The sequence below is a fragment of the Entelurus aequoreus genome, linkage group LG09, assembly GCF_033978785.1.
Source record: "Entelurus aequoreus isolate RoL-2023_Sb linkage group LG09, RoL_Eaeq_v1.1, whole genome shotgun sequence".
NCBI classification, from domain to species: domain Eukaryota; kingdom Metazoa; phylum Chordata; class Actinopteri; order Syngnathiformes; family Syngnathidae; genus Entelurus; species Entelurus aequoreus.
This window is the reverse complement of record NC_084739.1, coordinates 39,505,814-39,521,098: the sequence shown is the minus strand read 5'-3', so window position 1 is coordinate 39,521,098 and position 15,285 is coordinate 39,505,814. Positions and strand designations below refer to the sequence as shown.

The window sequence follows — 15,285 nt, the reverse complement described above, 5'->3', positions numbered from 1 at the left end:
CCAGCAGAGAGGTAATGGGTCCAGCAGAGAGGTAATGGGTTATATGCATGTGTGTGTGTGTGTGTGTATATATATATATATATATATATATATATATATATATATATATATATATATATATATATATATACATAAATTCATGAAGTTTGGTTCTTGTATGAATTTATAATGGGTCTACTGAAAATGTGACCAAATTTGCTGGGTCAAAAGTATACATACAGCAACATACAATATCAATTCTGGTGATGTAGAAAAGTTACAATAAAATCAAATTACCTTCATGTCATGGCCTCTTAACTTCATGTGAGTGATTATGATTGACGACACCTGTTGACTTCTCTGAGCCCATTTAAATAAGGCTCATGTGATGCAGTCATTTGACTCGGTTACAAACGCGACAATGGGAAAGTCAAAGGAACTCCGTACAGATCTGAAAAAACGAATCATTGACTTGAACAAGTCAGGAAAGTCACTTGGAGCCATTTCAAAGCAGTTTAAGGTCCCAAGAGCAACTGTGCAGACAATTGTTCGTAAGTATAAAGTGCATGGCACAGTTTTGTCACTGCCACAATCAAGAAGAAAACGCAAGCTATGACCTGCTGCTGAGAGAAAATTGGTCAGGATGATCAAGAGTCAACCGAGAACCACCAAAAAGCAGGTATGCAATGACTTGGAAGCTGCTGGAACACAGTTGTCAGTTTCCACAGTCAAGCTTGTTTTGCATCCCCATGGACTGAGAGGCTACCATGCAAGAAGGAAGCCCTTGCTCCAGAAGCGACACCTTAGGGCTCGTCTAAAGTCTGCTGCTGATCACATGGACAAAGTTAAGACCTTCTGGAGGAAAGTTCTGTGGTCAGATGAAACAAAAATGGAGCTGTTTGGCCACAATTCCCAGCAATATGTTTGGAGGAGAAAAGTTGAGGCCTTTTATCCCAGGAACACCACCCTACCGTCAAGCATGGTGGTGGTAGTATTATGCTCTGGGCCTGTTTTGCTGCCAATGGAACTGGTGCTTTACAGAAAGAAAATGGGACAATGAAAAAGGAGGATTACCTCCAAATTCGTCAGGACAACTTAAAATCATCAGCCCAGAGGTTGGGTCTTGGGTGCAGTTGGGTGTTCCAACAGGACAATGACTCCAAACACACGTCAAAAGTGGTAAAGGAATGGCTAAACTGGGCTAGAATTAAGGTTTTAGAATGGCCTTCCCAAAGTCCTGACTTAAACCCCATTGAGAACATGTGGACAATGCTGAAGAAACAAGTCCATGTCAGAAAACCAACAAATTTAGCTGAACTGCATCAATTTTGTCAAGAGGAGTGGTCAAAAATTCAACCAGAAGCTTGCCAGAAGTTTGTGAATGGCCACCAAAGCGCCTTATTGCAGTGAAACTTGCCAAGGGACATGTAACCAAATATTAACATTACTGTGTGTATACTTTTGACACAGCAGATTTGGTCACATTTTCAGTAGACCCATAATACATTCATAAAAGAACCAAACTTCATGAATGTTTTTTGTGACCAACAAGTATGTGCTCCAATCACTCTATCACAAAAAAATAAGAGTTGTAGAAATGATTGGAAACTCAAAACAGCCATGACATGATGTTCTTTACAAGAGTATGTAAACTTTTGACCACGAGTGTGTGTGTGTGTGTGTGTGTGTGTATATATATATATATATATATATATATATATATATATATATATATATATATATATATATATATATATATATATATATATATATATATATATATATATATATATATATATATATATATATATATATATATATATATATAGAGCCTGGCCAAATTTGTTTTAACCCAATGTGGCCCAGGGGTCAAAAAGTTTGGACGGTGGTATAGTATCATTTATGATTCATTAGTACCGCGGTACTTTACTACTACCAGTATACTGTACAACCCTATAATGTAGTTTTGGTGATATTGTACAAGTAAGTAATGTAGTAGTTATAATATTGTACAATTAATGATTTCTGACAAAAGCACACAGTATTGCTGACTTTAACCCGCCAACAACAACCCAGAGCTAAGCTAACCAGTAGCCACAACACTTTCTCATTATGCACCATTGGCGGTTACAGTAAGCAAGGTTGCATTCAAGAACAACCAAAATTATGAGAATCAAACTTTACAACAAAGTAAGTCATTATTTTGCACGTTTTCTACAGTATGTTCTTCTGTATTGCTGCAACAGTTATGTTTTGTTGCAGATGTTATTCCTTATTTTTTAATGTATTATGGTGCAGATGTTATTTCTTATTTTTTAATGTATTACTTAGTTATTTTTATAATTGAAGTCTTTTAATAGCTACTCTGTTCAACTTGAATGTCACATAATTCCATAAAAATAAAAAGGCATTGTTTTTTTAGTCTTTTTATAAATACAATTGTGCATATTAGTTAGCACTGGCACCGTTTTTGAAGTACCAAATTGGTACAAATAGTGTATCTCTGCAATACTTCTAATACAATATACTGTTGTCTTTCTTCGTTTTCCACTGAGTTTACATCAAAATAAGATCCTTTAAAGTATGGATGGCGTTTGTGGCAAAATAAAGACATATAAAGTCAATGAAAGAAATAGTTCAAATGTGGGCGGCAGCTAATTTTTTATTGAGCCAAGGCAAATTGTAGATATAACATTCAGCCGTTTAAAAAAAACATGAAACCAACAAAATAAGAGCAAAAAGCAGCACTGTGCATAGGACCCCACCTTGCATGAAGAAGCGCAAGTGAAATGTCAATTAATGAATGACGGGGTGCTTTGTTTAAAATGTTACTTTCAATGTATTCCTCGCCACTTCTTGCTCCTTCACTGATAACAATATATTGGAAAAATCCCCCAGGTAGTCTTGTGGCGCACATCGTTAGTTATTGTCTTAAAAGGCAGTGGTGCTGCGTTCAAATCCCAGTTGAGGGTAATGTTACGCTTTGGCCGCATGGTAGCAGTAGTCGTCGTGTCCAATATGCAGATGGCAGCAGGAGACAGCGTTTAGGTAAAGTGTCTTTAAAACTAGTGCAGCTTTGAGTGCACACGAAGCATAGGGGATGCGATGTCACACGACACAAACTAAATAGGCTACAATGTAAACTTCAATAGAATGCAGTCCGCAAAAAAACTGTTTAGCTCCCAGCAGTAGCATGACATTCAAAAGGTAATGTGCCATTACCAGCCAGCAGCAACAGATGAACTTACAGAGACTTGATTCTAAACTAAATCTGTGTTCCATTTGTACTAGTTTGGAATTTCAACTGTAACACCCCTGGTGGTCGGAAAGTTGGAGCATTCTCACCACCCCCGAATGCGTTCCAAAGATGGCTGCTCTGGATGTAAACAATGACGTCCGCTGCTATCAATGTTCCCTCTAATTTTTCATGTGTGTGAGCAAACGCAAAAACTCCCTGAGCATTCAGTGGAGGCCATGTGAGCAACATCAGACGTGCACACTGTGGCTACACCAGCAGCACACCTGTCCCAAACCTGACTAAATAACAAGTTCAATCTCCATCCATCCATCCATTTTCTACCGCTTGTCCCTTTCGGGGTCGCTGGAGCCTATCTCAGCTGCATTCGGGCGGAAGGCGGGGTACACCCTGGACAAGTCCCCACCTCATCGCAGGGCCAACACAGATAGACAGACAACATTCTCTTATTATTATAATCAAATGACAGCAGTCATTTCCATGAGATGATTTTCTAATACAAGTGTTTAGGCCCACTTACAATGACAATAACAACACATAGTTTTTCATGAACTGTGTACTTGTATTGTTTGTCTGGGTGGAGGTCCTGCTTTGGAAATAATGTGTACCCCTTTCAGACATTGCATTTAGTTCCCATTAAAACATTCACATGTTGCACAATAAGATGTAAGCAGGGGATCATGTGTACATTCCTGCAACTTCCTGTTTGTAAAAAATATATTTCTATTAGTATTTATTTAATATATTAACAGCATTTCATGATTAATATTAATAAATTAAGATTCCTAATAAATGACACTAGAATAAGCACACATTTGATTGGTAAATCATAGTGTAACGACCTGGAATGACACTTTATGTGTGGTGTTGAAGTTGTCCGACTTTTTGTGTGGCTGTAAACGCATCACTGGCTAAGTGCCATATGTGCATGTGTTGGCGCAAGTGAGAAAGAGCGAGCGGCTGCTGTTGATATAACAAAGTTGCTTTTGGTCAGGTTTGTACTGGAGAAAATGACCAGATTTGCTAGATATCATTTTTTTTACTAATGTTTTGGTGATGTGTTTATGGCCGACAATAAAGAGTTTTGCTCAGTAAAGTGATGGATGGAATTCATGTCCTCAAAGCGTCTCGACAGACGTTACAATATTTTAACAATGATGACGAAAACTGTTTTCTCTGTCGTGTCCGTGTGTCGAAAATTGTTATGCGCTTTATTTTTTTATTTGATTTTGTGCGTGCCATAGATTTGCCGTGCGTAGAGGACGCTTGAGCAGTGCGCAATTGCACAGGCGCGCACCTTAGAGGGAACGTTGGCTGCTATAATATCTGTTATTAGCACTTCTGATTACTTTTTGTCGCAGTGTATCACCCACATACTATGTATTGTTGTACGTTTTTATATGTGGTACATGTGGTTTGTATGTCGCTAGCAATAGCGGCTGTGTTTCCTCCTCATCCACCGTGCTTGAAGGTTGCAGAAAGAGTGCATATTTTTCCATAAATTGTTTGTATTCAGACAAGAGCAAAAATAGCCTTCGTGGAGGAGGCAAGCTTAATCTCCGACCTCGTAACTGGAACGCTTGCAACTCGGCTGTGACATCATTCCCAGCATAAGGACAGGTGTGCTGGCAGACAAAGTAAAGGTGCCGCATAACCAAAGTAACAGGAAGTGGTAACTAGAAAATACGAGTGCTGGACAGGAACTGAGAACTAAACATAGAAAAACACAAGACTAAAGTGTCAAGCAGGGCATGACAGGTAAGGATTACACATTTATGTTTTAATGATGTTAAAGTTGTTATTTTTGCATTAAAAATATATAATTATTGAGCAATTTATTTCCCATTAATTTGTTTTTGTAAAAAAAAATCCATCAAATTGAATTCAAGTTTGCTTTAAAAAAAAAAAATGAAAAAAGTAAAACATTTGTTTTTCATACAAAAGTGAACATTTTTGTGATGGGGGATGGAGCTCCAAATATAATTTTGCTTAGGGCCCCAATTTAACCTAGGGTAGGTTAACACTGTGTTGCTACCGATAATGCAAAGCCTTTTTTTTATTTATTTTCTAAATGAAAAGTGCGGCCCCAGCTTCCTTGTATTTTTCAGTGTGCAGCCCACAGTGGAAGTATTTTCATGCTTGCCATGTTGGAACAGAAAGGGGCAGTTCACACCACAAAGTGCTAACCAGGGAATTGCATACCATAATAATATAGCGTGATTAAGAATAAGATGGAAGGAACTAAGGGTTAGTCCCAGCCTTGTTGTCCACATGGCGGGGACAAATGAGGCCACGCCCTAAAGAGGTTCTGGCTGACAACCAGTTTCTTTGGGTCACAATCTATGGTCTGCTATTGGCTGCTGGGGCTAAAATAAGCAGTAGTGCATGGGTGGTTCTACATGTATAGGGAAGTTCTATAATTAGACCAACGGCGTGTCTGCTCTGGTAGGAAAAATCAGCAGCCGTCTGAAACATCCACCATAATGGACACGGTGCTGCACTGTGCCGTGGGAATGACCCCAAAACTCGGCTGCAGTCGACATGCCTTTTCTGAAAAAGACGGCGCATGAACTCACTCACCCTTTTGTCGATGTCATTGTGCTGCAGCTGAACAAAGCGAGCGCTGATGGCGGCGATGTAGCTCTGCTGGTTGGAGAAGGCCACGCGACCGGCTCCCTTCGGGTACTTGAGTTCCGGATCTGTGTCGATTCCAGCGTAGCAAACGCCGCCATACAGACGGTCCATGATCATGGCCAGCTCCACTGCAGCGAGGAAGAATAGTGAAAGGGCGCCGGATGATTAGTCTTTCATTCTGTGTCCTCTCAAGTTTAAGGACCTTTTGTGCTCAAACTCAAAGCCTTGGCCTATTTTACTTTTAAAGCCAGCGCCACACTTGAGTGTCTCAAAAGGCTCAGACCAAATATGTTTGCCCCCCTAAAAAAGGACTAAGCCTGAAACATCCTGCACTTCAACAAAATAACCAAGATCACACAAAATTGTGACTGGAAATTTTACCTGCACGCAAGGGCCTTGGAACCCCCCCTACAAAGATAGTCTTACGGGGGTCCAACGGCTGGGAGCCATCCATGACAAAATCACTGTCACTCAGGTTCCACGGACGGATCTGGACCTGCCCACGCACACAAAAAGACATGCTGGTATAGGTATATAATGGACTCCAATAAAACTGTACTAAAAAATTTGCCTTTATGAAGACAAAATCTCGGAGTTCTAAATGACATACGTAACGTTGTACAATTCTGCAAAGTTCTTCTTGCAAGTTAATAGGAATATCAATAGGTATATAATGAAAATAGAGTACTTTTTGTATGATTTGGCTTTCTATGAAAGTTTTTGACGCAAAGAATCACATCTTTGTGCGTCCTCAGTCTCTGCGCTTTTTAAAATTAAGTACAACTGCTAAATAACCCACTGAGGCAAGGTCGGCCCATGGAATAACACTGTATATATATATATATATATATATACAGTATATATATATATATATATACAGTATATATATATATATATATATATATATATGCATATGCATATATATATGCATATATATGCATTTATATGCATATATATGTATATAGCGGGTTCATGCGCCTTCCTTCTCATATTTATATATACTGTATATATACACACACATATATTATATCTGGAGTTTCCAATAATTTCTACAACTGTTATTTTTTTGTGATAGAGTGATTGGAGCACATACTTGTTGGTCACAAAAAACATTCATGAAGTTTGGTTCCTTTATGAATTTATTAAAGATTAATTATGGGTCTACTGATAATGTGACCAAATCTGCTGGGTCAAAAGTTTACATACAGTAATGTTAATATTTGGTTACATGTCCCTTGGTAAGTTTCACTGCAATAAGGCGCTTTTGGTAGCCATCCACAAGCTTCTGGCAAGCTTCTGGTTGAATTTTTGACCACTCCTCTTGACAAAATTGGTGCAGTTCAGCTAAATTTGTTGGTTTTTTGACATGGACTTGTTTCTTCAGCATTGTCCACACGTTTAAGTCAGGACTTTTGGAAGGTCATTCTAAAACCTTAATTCTAGCCTGATTTAGCCATTCCTTTACCATTTTTGACGTGTGTTTGGGGTCATTGTCCTGTTGGAACACCCAACTGCGCCCAAGACCCAACCTACAGGCTGATGATTTTAGGTTGTCCTGTAGAATTTGGAGGTAATCCTCCTTTTTCATTGTCCCATTTTCTCTCTGTAAAGCACCAGTTCCATTGGCAGCAAAACAGGCCCAGAGCATAATACTACCACCACCATGCTTGATCAGCAGCAGACTTTAGACGAGCCCTAAGGTGTCGCTTCTGGAGCAAGCGCTTCTTTCTTGCATGGTAGCCTCTCAGTCCATGGGGATGCAAAACAAGCTTGACTGTGGAAACTGACAACTGTGTTCCAGCAGCTTCCAATTCATTGTAGACCTGCTTTTTGGTGGTTCTCGGTTGTCTCTTGATCATCCTGACCAATTTTCTCTCAGCGTTTTCTTCCTTGATTGTGGCAGTGACAAAACTGTGCCATGCACTTTATACTTACGAACAATTGTCTGCACAGTTGCTCTTGGGACCTTAAACTGCTTTGAAATGGCTCCAAGTGACTTTCCTGACTTGTTCAAGTCAATGATTCGTTTTTTCAGATCTGTGCGGAGTTCCTTTGACTTTCCCATTGTCGCGTTTGTAACCGAGTCTCATGACTGCATCACATGAGCCCTATTTAAATGGGCTCAGAGAAGTCAACAGGTGTCGTCAATCATAATCACTCCCATGAAGTTAAGAGGCCATGACATGAAACTAATTGGATTTTATTGTAACTTTTCTACATCACCAGAATTGATATTGTATGTTGCTGTATGTATACTTTTGACCCAGCAAATTTGGTCACATTTTTAGTAGACCCATAATAAATTCATACAAGAACCAAACTTCATGAATGTTTTTTGTGACAAACAAGTATGTGCTCCAATCACTCTATCCCAAAAAAATAAGAGTTGTAGAAATGATTGGAAACTTAAGACAGCCATGACATTATGTTCTTTTACCCTGGTGTGTTACACAAGCAATATTAAAGACCGAAATGGGGCCACAACAGATGTTAAGGCCCATACAAATAATGTATAGACAGAGGCGACATGCACGAGAAAGTGTGTTTAGCAATGCCCACACACAGAACACTATGTACAAAAATATAGACCAGGAAATGGGGAAAAGGCAACAGGAGATGCTACAGAACACATCTAACATCTAACTGCCGTGCTTAACGTCCCTCCCACCGCAGCCTCCTCAGACAGGAGTAAAGCGACAGCTTTCAACACAAAACAGGAAACAGATGTAACAGAATAAGAGCACAGAACCTGAACTCTTGGAAAACGACACAAAAAGCAAACAGTCATGCGGAACATTACACAAGAAAGTTAGCAGGCACTACCATAAAGAAGGTGAGAAACATTGGTAGCAAAGTATGAAGGTGGTGTCTGTGTGGCCTTGTTTGTCAACAAGAGCCTTAACAGTGATGTTAAATGTTTACTTATCAATAGCATTAATCATTTATATGTATGTTTTTTGCATACACAACTATAATCATTCTCTATAAAAGTTTGGGGTAATATTTTTGGATGTCTGGAACAAATTCATTGGATTTACATTATTTGCCTTGGTTATTTTCGGACCTGTTGGAACCGAGGTACCGCTGTATGCTAGATAGCATGTAAAGGTGTAAGTTTGGAAAAACTTTTTGAGTTTACATTCTATTCAACATCATTACGTTTTGTTTGTTCAGTGATTGAAGTCTATACTGTGTGCCCTACTTTTCATTCTAAACCACTGCACACTAGAACCACAATAATGAACACAACATACGACTAATTTGACAGTTTTCATTTTGATAAGCATCGTCATCTTTCATTCTCCCAGCATACAGTACAGTAGGGCTTGTTTGAGGAAATCTTTAGAATGATTGAGTGGAATGTAGTCTCTGCTTACAGGCTTGTCTTTGATAGTAGGACTGGACACACAAAGATAGAGCTTGCCATCCTCCTCGATACAGGCGTCAATCAAGGCTTGAACAGAAGTCTCTTCTTGGAACAGCAGGAAGGCATAACCTGGAAAGCAGTAAATAAGTATCTATTTAACATAATAATAATTCTTTTTTTTTTTTTGTAAAAAAAATGCTTCAAACAGATATATACATTTAAAGACAACACATTGTGTTATCGATTCCTAAATATATTATTATTAATATTAATTATTTGTTAAAAAATATCAGATTTTTGTTATTACATTCCAATTTTTTTCTCTTTTTTTCTTAAATTTTAATGTTTTTTTAGATAGAAAACTTGAAAATACACAACTTTTTAAATTTCAATAGACACATTATGTATATTTGCACAAAGTATCGGTATTGTCGATACTTGCCTGAATTTTACTCGGTCTCGGATCGGAAAGAAAATCAGTGGTTTACAGAGGTGGAAGTAACAGATTACAATTACCCACTTTACTGTAATTAAGTAGATTTGGGTTCTTGTACTTTTAAGAATATTTTTTCAGGTGTGGAATTTTACCCATACTCGAGTACAATTTACACCATATAATCTACTTTGCGACTTTTAAAATCATAAATCACTACTGAGTACACCCACAATTTTCCCCTCCCCGTGAATCATACTTTCATCCACATCTTTGTAGCCAATAAGGCCATCCGATCGCGATTAATTGGCACCAATTATTGTGAGACGTAATGAAAAGTCAACTCCGCTGCAGCAGCAGTTGCAGGTTTCTGCAGGTAACATTCGTATACAGCGCAGCAAAGAAGTGGAGTAGAGAAGCAGAGAAACTGAGCAAAGAAGCGTAACAGAGAAGCCAAAATGGCGGCAGAAGACAAAACTGTAAACAGTGAAAATGATGGCGAAAAGATGGAGGACCAGTCTGAGTGCCAGTGGTCGTACGTGGAGGAATTGTTCATGTACAGAACGGGAAAAAGGAAACACCATCCAGATGCAGTGCAAACTTTGACAGCTACGATCATGTCAGCTGGTGAAAGCATTATTTCATTGTAATTTTTAGACATTTTTTCTTAATATATATATATTATAGATTAAATATTTAGTGATTCAGTACCCACAGACCATTCAACAGGCATATATTTTGTGCTAGAGTGAGGCTACGTTATATGAACCACAAATAGCATCAATTGAAATTTCACCATGCTTGAAAAATTTAAGCTAACGTTTAGGATATAGTTCTGGCATAGGCGCCGATCCCGTGGGTGCTTTGGGGCCCGAGCACCCACGGACAATGCCGAACACCCACGTGGGATTGATGGCAACTTTCAATCTTTAAAATAATTTTTGAAAAATCAATCTTGTTGTAGTTAATTTTGTGGCAAGTTTGGTCCGTTTTACAAAATAATAAAGCCCCAAATCATATGGGATATTAACTTCGCTGAACGTCTATTTCTTTATTTTTATACACACACACACACACCAAGCACCCACTGGCAGAAATGTAGATTGGCGCCTGTAAGTTCTGGTATGTACATATATTTTGCTCTCTTTGTTTTTTTAGGACCTGACTGATACTGATGAACTTAGAAAAACAGCTTTTGCTGAAACTGAACAAAAAGTTCAGAAAGTGAAGTGTGACAGAAAGGCGATCATGTCCAGGCTAGTCTGACACTTACCTGCCTGTTGTTCGCAGTGTATCGGGAAACGTTTAAACTGTTCTATGCAATTTCAAAAACATTTTTGTTATTTTTTTAACAGACAAAATTTCTGCTTTATGTATACATTTCTTTACAAAACGATTACTTTCGTGCAATTTTTCTATACAATTGTCATCTAAGAAATGCTGCTTGAGGCTGGGCCAATCAGTAGCACCGATACTAAAAAGCGCACTCTGATTTGGTCTCATCTCGTGGACAATACAACTGCAGTACTCCATCCATCCATCCATCCATCCATCTTCTTCCGCTTATCCGAGGTCGGGTCGCGGGGGCAGCAGCCCTAGCAGGGAAGCCCAGCCTTCCCTCTCCCCAGCCACTTCGTCCAGCTCTTCCCGGGGGATCTCGAGGAGTTCCCAGGCCAGCCGGGAGACATAGTCTTCCCAACGTGTCCTGGGTCTTCCCCGTGGCCTCCTACCGGTCGGACGTGCCCTAAACACCTCCCTAGAGAGGCGTTCGGGTGGCATCCTGACCAGATGCCCGAACACCCTCATCTGGCTCCTCTCGATGTGGAGGAGCAGCGGCTTTACTTTGAGCTCCTCCCGGATGACAGAGCTTCTCACCCTATCTCTAAGGGAGAGCCCAGCCACCCGGCGGAGGAAACTCATTTCGGCCGCTTGTACCCGTGATCTTGTCCTTTCGGTCATAACCCAAAGCTCATGAACATAGGTGAGGATGGGAACATAGATCGACCGGTAAATTGAGAGCTTTGCCTTCCGGCTCAGCTCCTTCTTCACCACAACAGATCGATACAGCGTCCGCATTACTGAAGATGCCGCACCGATCCGCCTGTTGATCTCACGATCCACTCTTCCCTCACTCGTGAACAAGACTCAGAGGTACTTGAACTCCTCCACTTGGGGCAGGGTCTCCTCCGCAACCCGGAGATGGCACTCCACCCTTTTCCGGGCGAGAACCATGGACTCAGACTTGGAGGTGCTGATTCTCATCCCAGTCGCTTCACACTCAGCTGCGAACCGATCCAGTGAGAGCTGAAGATCCTGGCCAGATGAAGCCATCAGGACCACATCATCTGCAAAAAGCAGAGACGTCGTCCTGCAGCCACCAACCCGGATCCCCTCAACGTCTTGACTGCGCCTAAAAATTCTGTCCATAAAAGTTATGAACAGAATCGGTGACAAAGGGCAGCCTCGGCGGAGTCCAACCCTCACTGGAAACGTGTCCGAGGTAAAACAAAAGTAGTGAACAGAAGGAAACAATTATAAATACAGGGATAACGTCGGACAAGCAGAAATGCACAAATCCATGTTCGTTTACAGTGGAAGTCACTGTTTCTTCAGCACCTGCAGTGAACAAACTCGTCCAAAAGATGGCGCCATAGCACAAACAATAACACACCTTTCTGTCTATGTTAGGTTCTGCGCATGTCAAATTTAAGGTGGTTTGAGGTGTAATGCATGAAATTGCACGTCATAATCAGATTTTTTTTTTCAGGGTCCGTATGCACAGTAACATTCTAATCCGAATGAATATGTCCACGAACACATGGCCAAAGCGTGTCTCTTTGCAGCTCAATACTGGACATGTATTTTGGTATCTGAAAACTATTCCATTTTTCAAGGGATGGTTTGCTACACTGCTAGGAGGAGGAAGCCTTCAAAAGCATGCAAAATTGATCAACACACTGCTGAGTTTCCAGAGAAAGCCATATGGAGTTCAGTGATGTCGTTGACGTAAGCACAAAGTTCTCCGTACGGTTGCATTATTTAGCGCTAAGAGCACAGAACCTCCCCGGGGTCAGCACCATTAGGTGGATTCAAGCGGGACCTGCTCAGTAAACCATCAGACTATGCTTGGTGGGCCACAATTTACTGACCGTTCCTTTAATGCCACAGACCACGGTATAGCCTAGCCTGCAAACGTGCTGCAGGGATAAAAAAGGCGACAGTGGCAAGGCAATAAGGGAGTAAAAGGGTACTGTAGGGGTGTAAATAAAAATTGTTTTTGTGCGACCCCAAAAGGGACAAGCGGTAGGAAATGGATGGATGGATGAATCAATCGTGATTCTTATTCGTGATAATCCTTAGTCGATTAAAAAAAAATCCAAATTCAATCCATCCCCGTCCCCAAAAATCTGTCCTGTCTAGCCATTTTAGTAAATGTTTAGGTAGAATTTTATTAAACAAAACCAGTTTTCTTTCAAGTAATATAGACATTTACCAGAGCTGTTTATCTATTTTATAAAGAAATGTAGTTAGAACAGGCACTCAATTGTATTAAAAAGGTATTGATTTTGAATTGAGCATCGATTCTGAGTCTAACCGTTATCGCCAAGAATCAAATTGCATCGTGTGGTGCCCAAAGATTTGCAGCCCTAGGGCCGTCAGAGTTAAAGGCCCTTGGATTGTGTGTCCTTCTGCACAGCTCCTACTGACAGTATCATATTGCCCGACATGTCTGTCCTAAAAGTCCTCTGCCCAAAGTGATGACGATGACAGCATTGTTCTGACATTTAATTTAGCAAACAGTTTTCTGCACACCCCAGCTTGTTGATCACTTGAGCCACAAACACATTTATATAATGTAATAAAAAAATATACAGGGGATGCAAAAAAGTTAGGGCTTTTTGGCTTTTTGATTAACTTAAAATGCACTATAACCTTGCACAGTAGTAACTCAATTTATGGGCTTAATTGGTTCTGTGACGAAGCGCTTGACTAAAAACAATCTCAAATTAACGTCTCCTATTGACATGAATTTAAATCTATTTAATAAACAGCACAATGTTAACACGTAACATGTATTTTAAAAAGAAAAACACACTTTTAGATAATCCATATTTTATTAAAATACACTGGAATGTACTACACATAAATACAGCAGTTTAATGAAGTAATGTAATAATAATGTACAGGATTTACCTTGGAGAACGGACATATCGGCGTTTCTCCTTCCAGATGCTTCAACAGTCAAATACACAATCAGCAGCTTTTCCATATTTTAATGGCTAAATATTTACCGTTCAGATATTATTCTAACATCCTTTGCTGGATTTAGGCTCATTCTGCCTCAGTAGGGTGCCGACTAGCAGTGATACGCTCCAATTGGTTCGCCAAGTTTACAACACATTTTTTTTCCTCTTTAAGTCAGGGGTGTCCAAAGTGCGGCCCGGGGGCCATTTGCGGCCCGGAGCTCGGCTTTTATTGGCCCGCGATACATTCTATAAACAAACTAAACAGGTCCCAAATTAGAACAAAAAACTACGAAAAATTAAACGGGACCAAATCTCCCAAAAATGGGACCTGAAAACCAAAATGGCCGACAACCTGACCGTCTTACTGTATAAGGCCTTTGAGGATTTCCGTATGTCCTGTCATGATGAAAAAGTGTACACATTTTTTGTAAGACATGATATGTTTTTGAGTGTACTAAAGCTCTCAAAAGCATTTCAGTTGACGATATAATAGCAATATTAGTAAATAAAGCTTACTTTCGAGCACAGTTAACATAAAAACAAATACAGTTATTATTAAAATAATCAAGAATTACTTTATTGCTTTGATGTCTATAACACAAAGCTAAGATGTAGAAGTTTTTTTCAAATGTTAGCATATGTTCACCTACATTGTTTTGGTTTGAGTATTTTTCATATACAAAATGTATAGAAATGGCCCTCGCATCCTTAAATGTTTCTCTACGTGGCCCTTGCTGGAAAATGTTTGGACACCTCTGCTTTAAGTCAATGTCATCCACTTCTTCTTCGGAGCAATGTCCTTCACACCCACCTTCTTCCTTCCCGTGGTTCCACGATACAGGTTTTGACACACAAATTTCGAATGTAAGGCTGTTCAATAATCTTTAAAGGCCTACTGAAACCCACTACTACCGACCACGCAGTCTGATAGTTTATATATCAATGATGAAATCTTAACATTGCAACACATGCCAATACAGCCGGGTTAACTTATAAAGTGCAATTTTAAATTTCCCGCCACACTTCCGCTTGAAAACATCTCGGTATGATGACGTATGCGCGTGACGTAGCCAGTTTAACAGAGGTATGGCTTCCCCATTGAAGCCAATACGAAATAGCTCTGTTTTCATCTCATTATTCCACAGTATTCTGGACATCTGTGTTGGCGAATCTGTTGCAATTTGTTCATTGCATTATGGAGAAAGAAGCTGAGCAAGCAAAGAAGAAAGTTGTCGGTGAGAAGCGGATATTTTGCGAGGGAAGTCAGCAACACAACACAGCCGGTGTTTGTTTACATTCCCGAAAGATGCAGTCAAGATCGAAGAACTTGGACAACAGAGACTCTAACCAGGAGGACTTTGATTTGGAT

The 15,285-nt window shown here is 39.8% G+C and overlaps 1 protein-coding gene across 5 annotated transcripts in view; it reads right to left on the bottom strand.

Moving 5' to 3' along the window:
- The window catches only part of cpeb3 (cytoplasmic polyadenylation element binding protein 3), a 104,736-nt gene that overhangs the window by 7,421 nt on the left and 82,030 nt on the right, over nucleotides 1-15,285 (bottom strand). For all 5 annotated transcript variants that reach the window (XM_062058749.1, XM_062058748.1, XM_062058751.1 and 2 more), the window contains 3 exons: nucleotides 9,247-9,365; nucleotides 6,251-6,365; nucleotides 5,816-5,997 (listed from right to left, as the gene is read on the bottom strand). In XM_062058749.1, the coding sequence (XP_061914733.1) occupies nucleotides 5,816-5,997; nucleotides 6,251-6,365; nucleotides 9,247-9,365 (416 nt within the window). The remainder of the gene's footprint in view (nucleotides 1-5,815; nucleotides 5,998-6,250; nucleotides 6,366-9,246; nucleotides 9,366-15,285) is intronic.